The sequence below is a fragment of the Tupaia chinensis genome, unplaced genomic scaffold (assembly GCF_000334495.1).
Source record: "Tupaia chinensis unplaced genomic scaffold, TupChi_1.0 Scaffold139677_1, whole genome shotgun sequence".
Classification (NCBI taxonomy): Eukaryota; Metazoa; Chordata; class Mammalia; order Scandentia; family Tupaiidae; genus Tupaia; species Tupaia belangeri.
In genome coordinates, this window is record NW_006199558.1 from 179,514 (window position 1) to 191,792 (window position 12,279).

The following is a 12,279-nucleotide window of genomic DNA, read 5'->3' on the forward strand; positions in this document are numbered from 1 at the left end:
GCCTAAAGCAAAAACCTCCCAAAAAAAAAAAAAAAAAAGAAATCTACTTGAGAAGGAGACTCCTCTGTTGTTAAGACTTTAATCTCCTCCAGGGTTATCAGATGTACTCATCATATAAGAACTTACCTGTCAGAAGAAGGAAAAGGTATCATAGTATTCTTAGTTACTGTAGATTAGCATCATATCACAGACACCTACAAAATTAGATTATAATGTGCTTTTTTACGTTAATGGGAAGATACAAACTTAAAAAATTGAGTATATGATTTTTTTTCTTTATTTTTTAATTCCATGGGTGATAAAAACAGAGACATAGAGAGAGGCATCCCTAGAAGCATCTTCACACCACAGCCCACCCCCAGTTGCAGCCAACCGCTGGATTTGTACACATATAGGCCCAGTGTGTTCTAGGAGGTCTCTGGGCATGAAACCAGAACCTTCCTACGTAAGTCAGCTACACAGAGCATTTCATAGCTGCTGTGCTCTCATCAGCCTTGTGTTTAGTCTACCCTAACTCACACTTCCATCCATCAGTCATTTATTTTCTATCTTTTATCCTATGTATTTTAACAGACTCTCATCTTCTTCTTACTGATTTTTGTTTCCCTTAGTATAAATATACCATCCTAAGATGGCTAATACCAATCCTTTAGGGACCTTTCAGCCCAGGTCAAAAAGAGTCATCCCTGACCCTAGTTTGTACATGGGGAATCCAAAGTTGTTTTTTACTTTGTTGAGTTTCTTTGCTAGAAGGCACATGTACTTACCAGAGGCGGAGGAGACAGAGGGTGAGGGAGAAAGCACTCCCCATGGGGAATGGTTACACCACAATATTTTCTCCATCTCTTCCTCCGTTGGGGAATTTGGGCTGACATGCTCATGTGCACAGCAGCTTCTTAAACTATGGAGTCTGGGGCTTTAACTTTATGGTCAGCAATGTAGGATGCAACTGCCTTAACCGCCAAGGCACAGAGCTGGCCAAAAAATCTTTTAACTGCCAGATTTCCTTGCTCTCAAAGGCCACCACAAGGAAATAAAAAGTGATAGGAAGAGGAGCTAAAGCCTTAGAAAAGTAAACTTACTCCACTAGATCTGCTTCAGAATCACAAACTGGAGAGAGAGAAGTGATTGCCCAGCAAGATAAATATTTATGTATTCTCATACATGAGATTAGAAATTCATTACTGCTTTTATAGTCTTACTTGCTTTTAAAATAAAGGATATGGTTTTATAATATTAAATAAAAGGAGATTCCATTATTAACTAGCTTTTGTTTGAATCATTGAAAAAAGGTTTAAAAATAAAATAGCTCTATGTTACTAAACGGCATAGGTGTTTGAACTGGATTTACTAAAAACACCCCAAGTTACTTTACTTTTATAATACAACCCTAGAATTTCTAATTACATATGCAACTTCTGTTATAAGAAAAAAAAATTTTACTCTTTTTACAGTGAATTTAATTAAGCATTTCTTGTAAGTTCATTTCAGTATCTATCATGGCCCACTAAAGTTGGAATTCAGTTGTAAAATGGTAGATTAATTGCCTTTTGTATTAAATGAAATAAGAATCTCAAATATGCAAAGTCAGGAAATTTAATTGTGGTCTTCAATTGCTTATTCAATGCGTTGGAAAACTGAATGCAGAAGTACAGCAAAAAGGGCCAAAGGTTGTTAAATGTAGCACATCACACACATTTTACACTTTACTTAATGATCCAAGTGTTTATTACTATGAAGTAAATGCACCATTTAAAGAATTATGGTGGAATTGTAAAACGTTAAAAACTCTAATTAATTTTAGTCTGAAGCATGCAGCATGTTCATTTTGCCTAAAACATTTTCATTATCATCAGTATTTTTCCAGTTATTAAGATAAATTTTTCCTCATTGTGCTGCACTAGCATATTTTCTGTATTAAAAACACAGTCTACTGTTGAGAATTATATCTAGTGTATGTTTTAAATGAATAAAAGATTGTAGTTTTTAATCACAAACTGAAACAATATATATTGCCTTTCTACAGTTGTAACTACCAATAAAATAGATTGTTTCTACATATTTTTCCTTAAAAGTTATAAATACATTTTAAAAGAACCATTATTAAAGCATGCAGACAATTTGACTGTTAATTTGAACCCCAGTATAATAACTGCTCTTTTCTGATTAGTCAAAAGAATACTTAAAATAGGAAGGAAATACAAGAAAATAGAAATACTTTAAGTTAATACTTACATGCATCTTCTAACTCATTTTACTATCGTACCATGTCTTTTTCTGCTGTGAATACCAAGTATGATGAAATAAAAGCAACTGACATCATTCTCTTTGCAAACACAGATCCTCATTATTCTTAGATATTTCCAGAAAATGTTCAAATGGCCGTACTATAACGGAACTTAATAAAAGAAAACTTATGTTTTCTGACTTTGAGAATAATCGAAGCTCAGAGTAGAAAAGAAAATGTGGAAAAGCATAGATTAGAACATAAAAATCAATAATCCATCGTTTTAGGTATTTAGGAGTGGAATTGTTAGTATTTGTTTAAGCTGCACATCTCACTGTAAGGCGTTCATGTGCCTTGCATTCATTTCTTCATAAAATCTTTGCCCCTATGGTTTACTTATTTTATTTGACTTTAAAAAGCTTTTATCAAGTAGCTATTTTTATTTTCCTTTTATTTAACCTTTTTATTTTGAAATAATTTTAAATTTGCAGAACAGTTGCAAAATAGTACAGAAACTTTCCACTTGCCCTTCATCCAGTTTGCCATAGTATCACCATCTTATATAACTCTTACAGTGACTGAAACCAGGAAATTAACATTGAGATGATACTGTTAACTGTTCTAAAGACCATTTTCAAATGTTACCCATTTTCTCACTACTGTCCTCTTTATATTCCAGGATTCCACACTACATTTAGTCACTGTATCCTCTTAGTCTCCTCCAATCTGTGACAAATCCACATCTTGTCATTTATGACCTTGACACTTTCGAAGACTGTTCTTCAGTTATTTTCTAGGCTATTTATCTGATGTTTTCTCATGAGTACATTGAGAATATAATTCTTAGAAGAGACACCACGGACCAAAGGTGATGTGCCCTTGTTAGTGCATCTTATTAGGGAGTTAATGTTCAGTACTGGTGATATTAACCTTTCAGGTGGTGGTTGTCAGGTTTCTCCACTATAAAGGTACTTACGTGTCTTTCAAGATAAAATAAAGCAATGGATTAAGTTATTCCTTTGTATAATCTTACTTTTAAAAGAAATCATTTAAAATTTTGAAATATAGAAGGTAAATACAGTCACCTGTACTCATCATACATTATGATTTAAGTCCAAATATTATCTGAACAATAGAAATTCTGGGTGTTAAATAATTGGCCATTATTTGGAATTGGATACTTTAAGGGAAAGGAAAAGGAGGAGGAATGGGTTTTATCACTGGTATCAATTATTTGAACTATTATAAGAACTAAATCATATTTGTAAATAAGGAAAAACAGAGGGTCTCTGCTGCCCCAGATTGATTCAGCTGTATCAGCTAACTAATACTTAAATAAAATCTTGCAACTTTAATTCAGTGGAAGGAAGGTTTAGCATAGATAGACATGTTTTTCTGTTAGAATAGCTCTTTTAGTTTCATATTGCCACCCAGAGCATTAGACCATTATTACATGGTCCATGTATGTATGCCTAGACTGTCCTTTTATACAAGTTGTCAGCGTCAGAACAGCCAAAAGGCTTAAGGAACCCCATTTGCATATTTGCTGTTATGACTGTTACATGAGTAAGCTTTTTTGAAATTCCACATATAATCAGCTGATCTGCAAAATGGTTATAGTTGACATGTTTTCTGAGTATAAATTAAGCTTAAACATTTAACAGGTAAGCCTCTACTTTCCAGTAGCCTCAGAGGGTACATTTTCCTGCTGGCTGTTTCAGAGCACTTCATGAAACAAATGTCAAACTTGTCAGGACTGTCACTAAGAAAATGATCCGTGTAGCAGGGTCTTCTTTCATTGGGAAACAAACAGATGTCTTAACTCAGCAGAGAGTGAAAAAAAAAAAACCTGCCATCTTTCAAAAGATTTTTTTTCTTTCCTTTAATATCCAGCAGTAAAGAAATGCTTTAGTAGAAAGGTTTCTTTTTTGCAGTTTATTCACTATGTAGTCATTAGTCAGTGGTATTTGATGTGCTGCCTGAGCTACTTTAATGATTTTATTAATCTTAACCTCATATAAAGTGCTTTTAAAAGTTGACCTGCAATGTTAAAAACACAAATTAGCACTTCAAATGAAGTCCCCCATGGAACTTTATTAAATCAAGTTCTATGCTTTTATTTATAGTAAAATATATTACTATTATTTTGATGATGTTATACCACAGCAATTTTAATATTACACTCTACAATTAAAGTAGAATCCCTTTTCCACTCCTCCATAATGCTTTTCTGCATCTAGATCATAACTATCCTTTTATAATGGAAGAAGGAAATTGGATCTTGTTAGTTACATGAGTGATTTAAAAAGCATAAAAAAGGTGGGATACTTTAAGACAACTCAGCCTAAAGGAAGGTGTGAAACTGTTATGTCCTGTTCTGAGCAGAAGGCAGTATTAAGAGACACATTTATAAAGCATACCTTTTGTTTTTGAGAGGTTTTTGCCTAAGGCTGCGTGCACTCACTGGAGAGAGAGACAAAGACAGTGAGAGGGAAAATGAGAAATCATCCCCCAGGGGGATGACCATGTCACAGTCTCTTCTGCTTCATTCTTCTCCTGGGATCTTGGGCATGCAAGCACACGCTTCCAGCGTGTCTTTTGAAGCCACTGGATCCAGGACTCAAACCGTAGTCGGCCATATGGGACTCAAACCATGGTCGGCCATATGGGAATACAGCAACATAACTGTTATGCCATCTGCTGGCCCTGAAGAATACTCTATTGCTTAGGAAAATACAACAAAATGACTGATAATACACCGAGAATGTAATTTACTGGCATATCTCCATGTATCTTATCCATATATTAAATCATATTCAAATAGAAATTATAAAATGTTATTTCATTTGAGTGGTCCTATAATTTGTATTCATAGTTAAATATGAAAGCTAAGTTTATAGATACTTTGAAGTCCCCAAGGTTGTTATTGAACATTTACATTTCTATTTGACTTGGAACACATCGAAGGTTGCTAGGGAAAACTAGATATCTTAGTCTATTATTGCTTTGCTGTCAGAAAAACCTGAGACTGGACAGTCTGCTGCAAAGAAATGTAGGGACCAAAAGAAGAAGTAATGGCTACGTCACTGGACTCCCAAGTAGTGACCACTGTTCGATTCCCAGACCTAGTGGCTTAAACTCACACTGTGTGTTTGTGTGTGTGTGTGCCCAAAATCCTGAGAGGAGAATGGAGGAGAAGGGTTTGCAGCATAGCCAAACCCCTGTGGGATGATTTCTTGCTTTCCGTCTCTCTGTTTCTCTGTCTCCAGTGAGCGCACATGTCCTATAGCAGAAATTTCTTAAACAAAAAATAAATAAATAAATAAATAAATACATAAATAAAGGAAACAAAGAAATGTAGGTTTATTCATTTATGGTTTGGATATCCAGGATCCAGGTCCAACTAATGATAAGGCTATATCACGGCAAAGAGTGTCATCTTAAGCAGTACAGAAAATGATCTCTATCCATGTGGCTTCTGCCTGCTTCATTTCCTGTCATTATACACACACTAGAACTTAGTCATGGAGGTCCTACCCTAACAACCCAGTCACTGATCTTTTCCCAGGGGCCCCATCTTTGACACCATATTAAGATTTTGTTTTCACCCTCATCTCATCACAGTCACTGAGCATATGAATTTGGAGAGGACGTATTTAAACTATCACGCTAGAGAACCAAGATTGTGAAACCAGGAAATAATATTTGTGTGTAAACTTAGTAGATGTGTGATAAAGGATCTATTCTCCTATAACTTAAGGATATGAGCTCGATAGTGACTATTTTGGCTTATATTGCTTCAGATTTTTTGTTGTTGTTTTTAATGCTCATGCTGTTTAAGATTCTTTGCAGTATGACTGCCGCTTAGGGAACAAAATACATTTTCAAATTATACATTAATTCAGGCAGACTTTTCTTTTATTCATTTTTTACTCCACTTTAGTTCAGAAAACATTTATTTGACTCCTACAACATACTTGGTGGAAATAATATGATAAAATAAAAACCTTGTCTTGAGGGACATGTTGACAAACTTTAATGCTGCTTAAAAAAAAATTTCTTCTCACTTTCACCTGCTGATTTAACACTTTATAATAATATTTTACCTAAAGAAGATATGAAAAGTGTAGAGTAAGATTTTCTTTTTATTAAGATGTCATTAGCTTATAATCTCCAAGAATTTGTTTAAAAGTGGAACCCATCTGTTCATTAGTAAGTGTTTAAGAGTCAACAGGCTCACCAAGTGTCTCTCCACTAGAGTTAAATTTTGGGGAAAATTAAGTGACATAGATTGCTATTATGCTTAGAAAAATTTATTAGTTACATTGCCAAAATGATATGCAAAACCACATCTCTGTTGTCATGCATATCTTTAATGATTCAGATTGGTTGATAGCACTAATAATTTCTTTACTCCCCTGATGTTAAAAGGTTTGAATCACAGCTATTGAGTTGAGAGAGCCAAAATTTATAAAGGAAGCTTTCCCCATCTTAATGATTAAGTGCAAGGGTTGTAGTTTTTCATAGAAAACTAATATATATGTATGTATACCTTGATTTGCACTTACTCGATAAAGTCAGTTCACCAAGAGAACTAAAGAATTATTTAATTTGATTGAATTTGCTCTTATAAGATACAAAGTCACAGGATGCCATGTTTGGTGGTACTGATATTATTTAAGAAACTGCTGCTCATGTTTTAATTAAAGCAGTAAAGAGCTAGACAGTGTTTCTTATTTCCATTAATAAAGATGAAAGATCTTAGTGATAAATCAGCAGTATTAGGAAAGCAAGACTGCATTGTAATTGGGTATCATTGAAGGAAATGAGAGTTTACAGATTGTAAGATGAAGTATTTTTGCAGACTCTCATTTATATGTTGAAGGTCACCATTTAATTTTGAACACAAAATGTACTGTATTCCTATGGAAGTGAACATTATGATGTCACTTTATTTATTCACCACGTTCCACGGGAGCCTGCTGTGAATTACGAGGCCGCCACTTAGAATCGAAACTGTAGAAGATTGTAAGCATTCTACAGCCTGGCATGCTCATGTGTCCTGTTTTAGACCTGACTGATCTCCAGATAACATATGGTGGTACAAGTAATTGGAAAATTGGCAGACCTGTCAAGAAAGTATGCTGGATGGGACAGAAATGCCATACTAGAGCACATAAAGTGTCTCAGAAGTTAAATTTATTGTTTTTTATCAAACAGTAAAGTAAAAGTATCTGGTTCACCCTCTACAAAGTACAGTTTTCAGTGGCAGGTATTTTCAAAAGTAATCTATAGGACACCAGCAAAATTGGTTGTTTTTTAAATATTAAAGAAAATTTTATTCAATGAGTATTAGAAAACAGAACCCACTGTAATATTTAAATGTTATTTAATTTTACCAGTGTGTTTATGGTCTTTTCCCTGGTACTACTGAAGCCATAATACTAATTCTATAATTAAGTACAATTTATTTGTTTATTTTAGAGATTTTTTTTGCTATAGGACACATGTGCTCACTGTAGAGACAGAAAGACAGAAAGTAAGAAATCACACGCCAGGGAGGATGGCCACACCACACTCCCTTTTCCTCCATTCTCCTCTCAGGATCTTGGGTACTCACGTACACGTGCTCGGCATGAGTTTAAGTCACCAAGTCCGGGACTCAAACTGTGGTCAACCACGTGGGAGCCAAGCAGCTTAACCATTCCGCCCTGTGCTGATCCTGAGTGCTGTTTAAATGTGTTAAGTCTAGTTAATTAAATGCCCAGCATTTATATTTGAATGTTTTCTAAAATTTATTTTACAGGAGGATGAAAATGAAGCTGAAAGAAAAAATATATCTCAGGAGTTCAGCATGGAACAGAAAACTCCAAAGAAATAAGGATTTTCTTTAGTGTTTTGAAAAGTTTGCAACTTATGTAGTGGGAGATAAAATTTCTGATTGTAAAATGTTCATTGTAAAATCTAATTTGCAAAATATTCTCAATAAAGTTGTTGAAAATGAAGTAGGAGCTTATATATGGAATTTGTATATATTTTAGAGCAATTTCAGCTTTTATTTTAAAACTGGACCTTTACTAAATTTTCAAGATCCAGACTAGCTGCAGCAGTGGTATAAGCAGGTGGGCATCAGGCTGGGCTGCGTGGGAGGCCCCGGTTTGGTTCCCACCCCAGCCTGGTGCCATGGTTTGCACTTGCAATCCTGGTTAACTGGGGGACTGGGGCAGGGGAATCATGATCTCAGATGCAGTCAGAATTACCTCTTTCTCATAAAAATAAATAAAAATGTTTTTAAGAGAAAAAATTGGGGGCTCAGCATATTGGCATAGGTTGTAGATGCCACTGAGTAATTCTGGAGCCAATTCTGGAGATCAGATCCTGAGTTTTCCTCAACCCTCTGTGATCATGTTGACTGGAAGGCCGGGAGGTTTGAGGATGTCACCATGTGGTGAGACTCTGTCAAGTGTACTTGTCTTTTTCTTTCTCGCATGAAAGAAATTTAAAAACTTAAAAATTCCTAACTGAAATTTGAGAACAGAGACTGAATTTTATCAGTAACCTCATCTAGATGACCTAAAAAAATGTTTTGAAAGTCTTTTTTGTTCTTTCTAGTCTCTTGTCTTCTTCGAGGGAGATTTCCAATTATCGGTATAAAGAAAAATCAACATAATTCAAAAGTGAACAGGAAATTCACATGAAAGCAGTTAAAACCAACTAATGCTACAAGATAAAATATTTTCCCATTTTATCAATTTATGTGTCACATGATATTTTAGGATTAGAGGAAAAGGCTTTTTTAAATGATAATTAAACATTATAGCAGAAGTTGTGCCATCATTTTTAATTAATCAAATATTAACTAAGTGTCTCCTTTGTGCAGATCCCTACACACTCTTCCTAGACATTTCAAGAACAGTTACCATTATGTATTTCTTTGGCTTAGGAGTTTTACAAATTCTTCTGATCTCTATCAGGTTCCCAGTAACCAGCCATTTTATTCTCCCTGGTTCTCATTTTCAAGCTGTTACTTGCCAACTACAGCAGGAGCAATGAATCTACTTGCTATTTGCAGAGCCAAATGCTTTTGGCAGATGTTTTTGTTTGATTATTTAAGGCAGACTTTCTTAAAATGAGAGGCAGAACTTTGGAAGGCTTATAAGAGAATGCCAACATACAACTTTCTTCCTGTGAGAATAGCATCAGTGTATTTGCCTGGGGCCATATATTTATCACATGCATCTGACAAGCTCAGTAAAGTGTGACAGTAGGACATGTTGGCAGCTATGATACAGTTGGCTGAAATAGGGAAAAACTGCAAGTAGGTATGATAAAAAAAAACTCATTGAAGGAGAGCCTCAAATAATATAGCTATGAATATCAGGAGAGAAAAATAATAACTACAGCTCATAGAGTGGACTCACTGGGTGAATTTTGGAGTGATGACTGAGCCAAAGATAAACTGAGAAGGCAGTTCATGGTCTGCAGAGACCCCTTGCAATAAACAAATATAAAAATTATTTTGGCATTTTTTTTCCCACATTGACCTATTTCAAAATGCCTACATTCGTATAGATAGGGATTAGATCAGTAGCGTCACTTTTGGAAAAAACAATAATACTTTTTTTTATTATAGTTACTATTTATTATGTTACAGGAACTAATGTTTAGCAATATTATGCCACTAAATTGGCCCCATGGACATAAAAGAAAGGTACTGTTGCTTTTTCGATTTTACCATTGACCAGTCTGAAGCTTAGAGGAAATAAATTAACCAAGGTTATGTAGATTGTAATTGACAGAGCAAGAGTTCAAACCCAAGCAGTCCTACCCCAGATTATCACACTTAATCAGTGTATCATACCTAATACCATACCTCTTCAGATTCTCTAACTTCCCTAAAAATTTAGTTTCAGTATGTTATTCATCACCTGCTACCTCTCCTTTAGTTATTTCTCTTTTCCAACTTCTTAGCTACATTTTGGAGAGTTTGGTTTAAATGATGTGAGTAAAACCAGTATAACTATGATTCTGTCTGCTCTAAAACATGAAAACACTTTTATCTTTTTCATATTGAGTTGTGATGGGTCAGGAACTATAAAAGCAGCTATTGCTTGAATACAATTTTTTAAGAAATCACAGACCATCGATTTAAGGAGACTGAACATTATGACTGAATAAACACTTTATTTAATTATTGGTGTGCTGTCATGTCTTTTTTTTTTTTTTTAATTGTCAGAAGGTTTGTGTGCTTGATAGCAAGAGAGAGGGAGAAAGCACCCCATGTAGGCCATGGTCATGCTGTAATCCATTCTTCATTTCTGTAGCCCATCAGGATTGGGGAACACACAATCACATGTGTGTTTCTCAGGTTGGCAGGATTTGAATCATGGTCAGCCATGGTGGATTTAGCTCCTTTATGTACTAGGCTGTAGGGATAGCTCATGTCATCTTCTGAATTTCTAAAATAAGCCGTTGAGTGTGAGAGGCGGTAACACTCAGCTGCCCTGCAGGCATTTTAATGAATTGTACAAGTCTTTTTAACCATTTAGGAAGAACCTCAGTTTTCCTTTCTAAAAATTTCAATTTTTCAAAAATACTCCTTGGTTTAAGACAGTAAGTAATAAAGTAGAATTATACATTTCCTTTTGGAAAAAGTTACATATAAATTACACTTTAGGGGCCATATGACTTCATGCTTCGTGTGCATACCTATAAGTCTTACAATGCTGCAAGATTACTTTGTGACTAATAAAACCACACTTTATTTGAATCAATTTATGCATGATGTATTTTTTATGTTGTATAGAATACTGTGTTACATATTAGCTCAGGTTGCCATAACAAAATAAGGTGGGATGGTGTGAGAGTATGCAGTCTATCTGCATGAAGCAGTTATCTGCATGCCTCATCAGTTACTTGCTGCAAACTGACTGACATAAGCCTTGGATGCAGGGGCTCTATGAAGACATTCATGAGGCACGGGAAACATCCTGACCCTGGCTAGGTCATGTGATGTGTGTTTTATATAACGTTTATGGCTTATACATTATCCTCTTTGATGCATACTCAAAGCCTTTCTCGAAATTGCCAAGGAGCAGCACATTTATAGGTAGGTAATCTGGCTTGATCTATGATGCATAACAGTTTCACACATGATAGTAACAAGACCAGAAAACATACACTAAACCGCTTATCTCTAACTGTAGAATTTCAACCACATCCTTGAAAGTTGGCAAAACAGTTTACTGTGCCTGGTAAAGTGTATAGATAAAGAAGCTCGACATGACTGAGCAACACAGCTTGTCTGTGTTCACCTGCATCTCTGCTTCTACATCTTTCTCCTTTCTCTAACCTTTTTTTACAGGACCAAGTCCCGAGGCAGACGCTGACAGGGTGGTTTAAAAAACAAATGTATTTTCTCACAGTTCTGGAAGCTGAAAGTCCCAGACTGAAGTCTCGTTTTAGTTTCTGGTGATAGAGCTTTTCCTGGTTTGCAGACAGCCCTCTTCTCGTTCTGTCCTATGTGGCTTTTCCTTGGTGCATGCGCAAAGAGTGCACACAATTGAGTGTATGATCTCTTTGTGTCTTATAGGACACTAACCCTATCAGGTCAGAACCTTACCCTAAATCATTTAACCTTACTCCAAATACAGCCCTACTAGGGATTAGGGTTTCAACCTAAGAAGTGGGGCAGGATGGAGAAGAAGGACGCATTTAGTTTGTGAGACATCTTTGAATAAAGTCAATTTCTCTGGTATAACAATTCTAAGCTCTGTGAAGAAGCACTCAAGGAAAGCCCCAGTGAAATGACTATGGCAAAGGGCCAGCCGGTGGCCTAGTGGTTAAGATGGCTGGATCCTGCATGGCCAACTGCACAATTCAAGTTCCAGACCTGGCTTGAAAGACACCAGGTTGCATATGTAGGCATGACCAAAATCCTGAGAGATGAATGAAGAAGACAGGATTGCAGTGTGGCCATCCTCCCTAGAGGTGCTTTCTCACTTTCTTGCTCACTTTCTCTATTCTCTCCAGTGCATGCCTCATCTAGCAAA

General features: G+C 35.6%; 1 protein-coding gene across 1 annotated transcript in view; it reads left to right on the forward strand.

Annotated features, from left to right (window-relative positions):
* Positions 1-8,243, forward strand: part of PHF14 (PHD finger protein 14) — a 185,003-nt gene extending 176,760 nt beyond the window's left edge. The window contains exon 16 of the mRNA XM_027765746.1: positions 8,034-8,243. Coding sequence (XP_027621547.1) covers positions 8,034-8,108 — 75 coding nt within the window. The 3' untranslated portion in view covers positions 8,109-8,243. The remainder of the gene's footprint in view (positions 1-8,033) is intronic.
* The last annotated feature ends 4,036 nt before the right edge of the window (positions 8,244-12,279 follow it).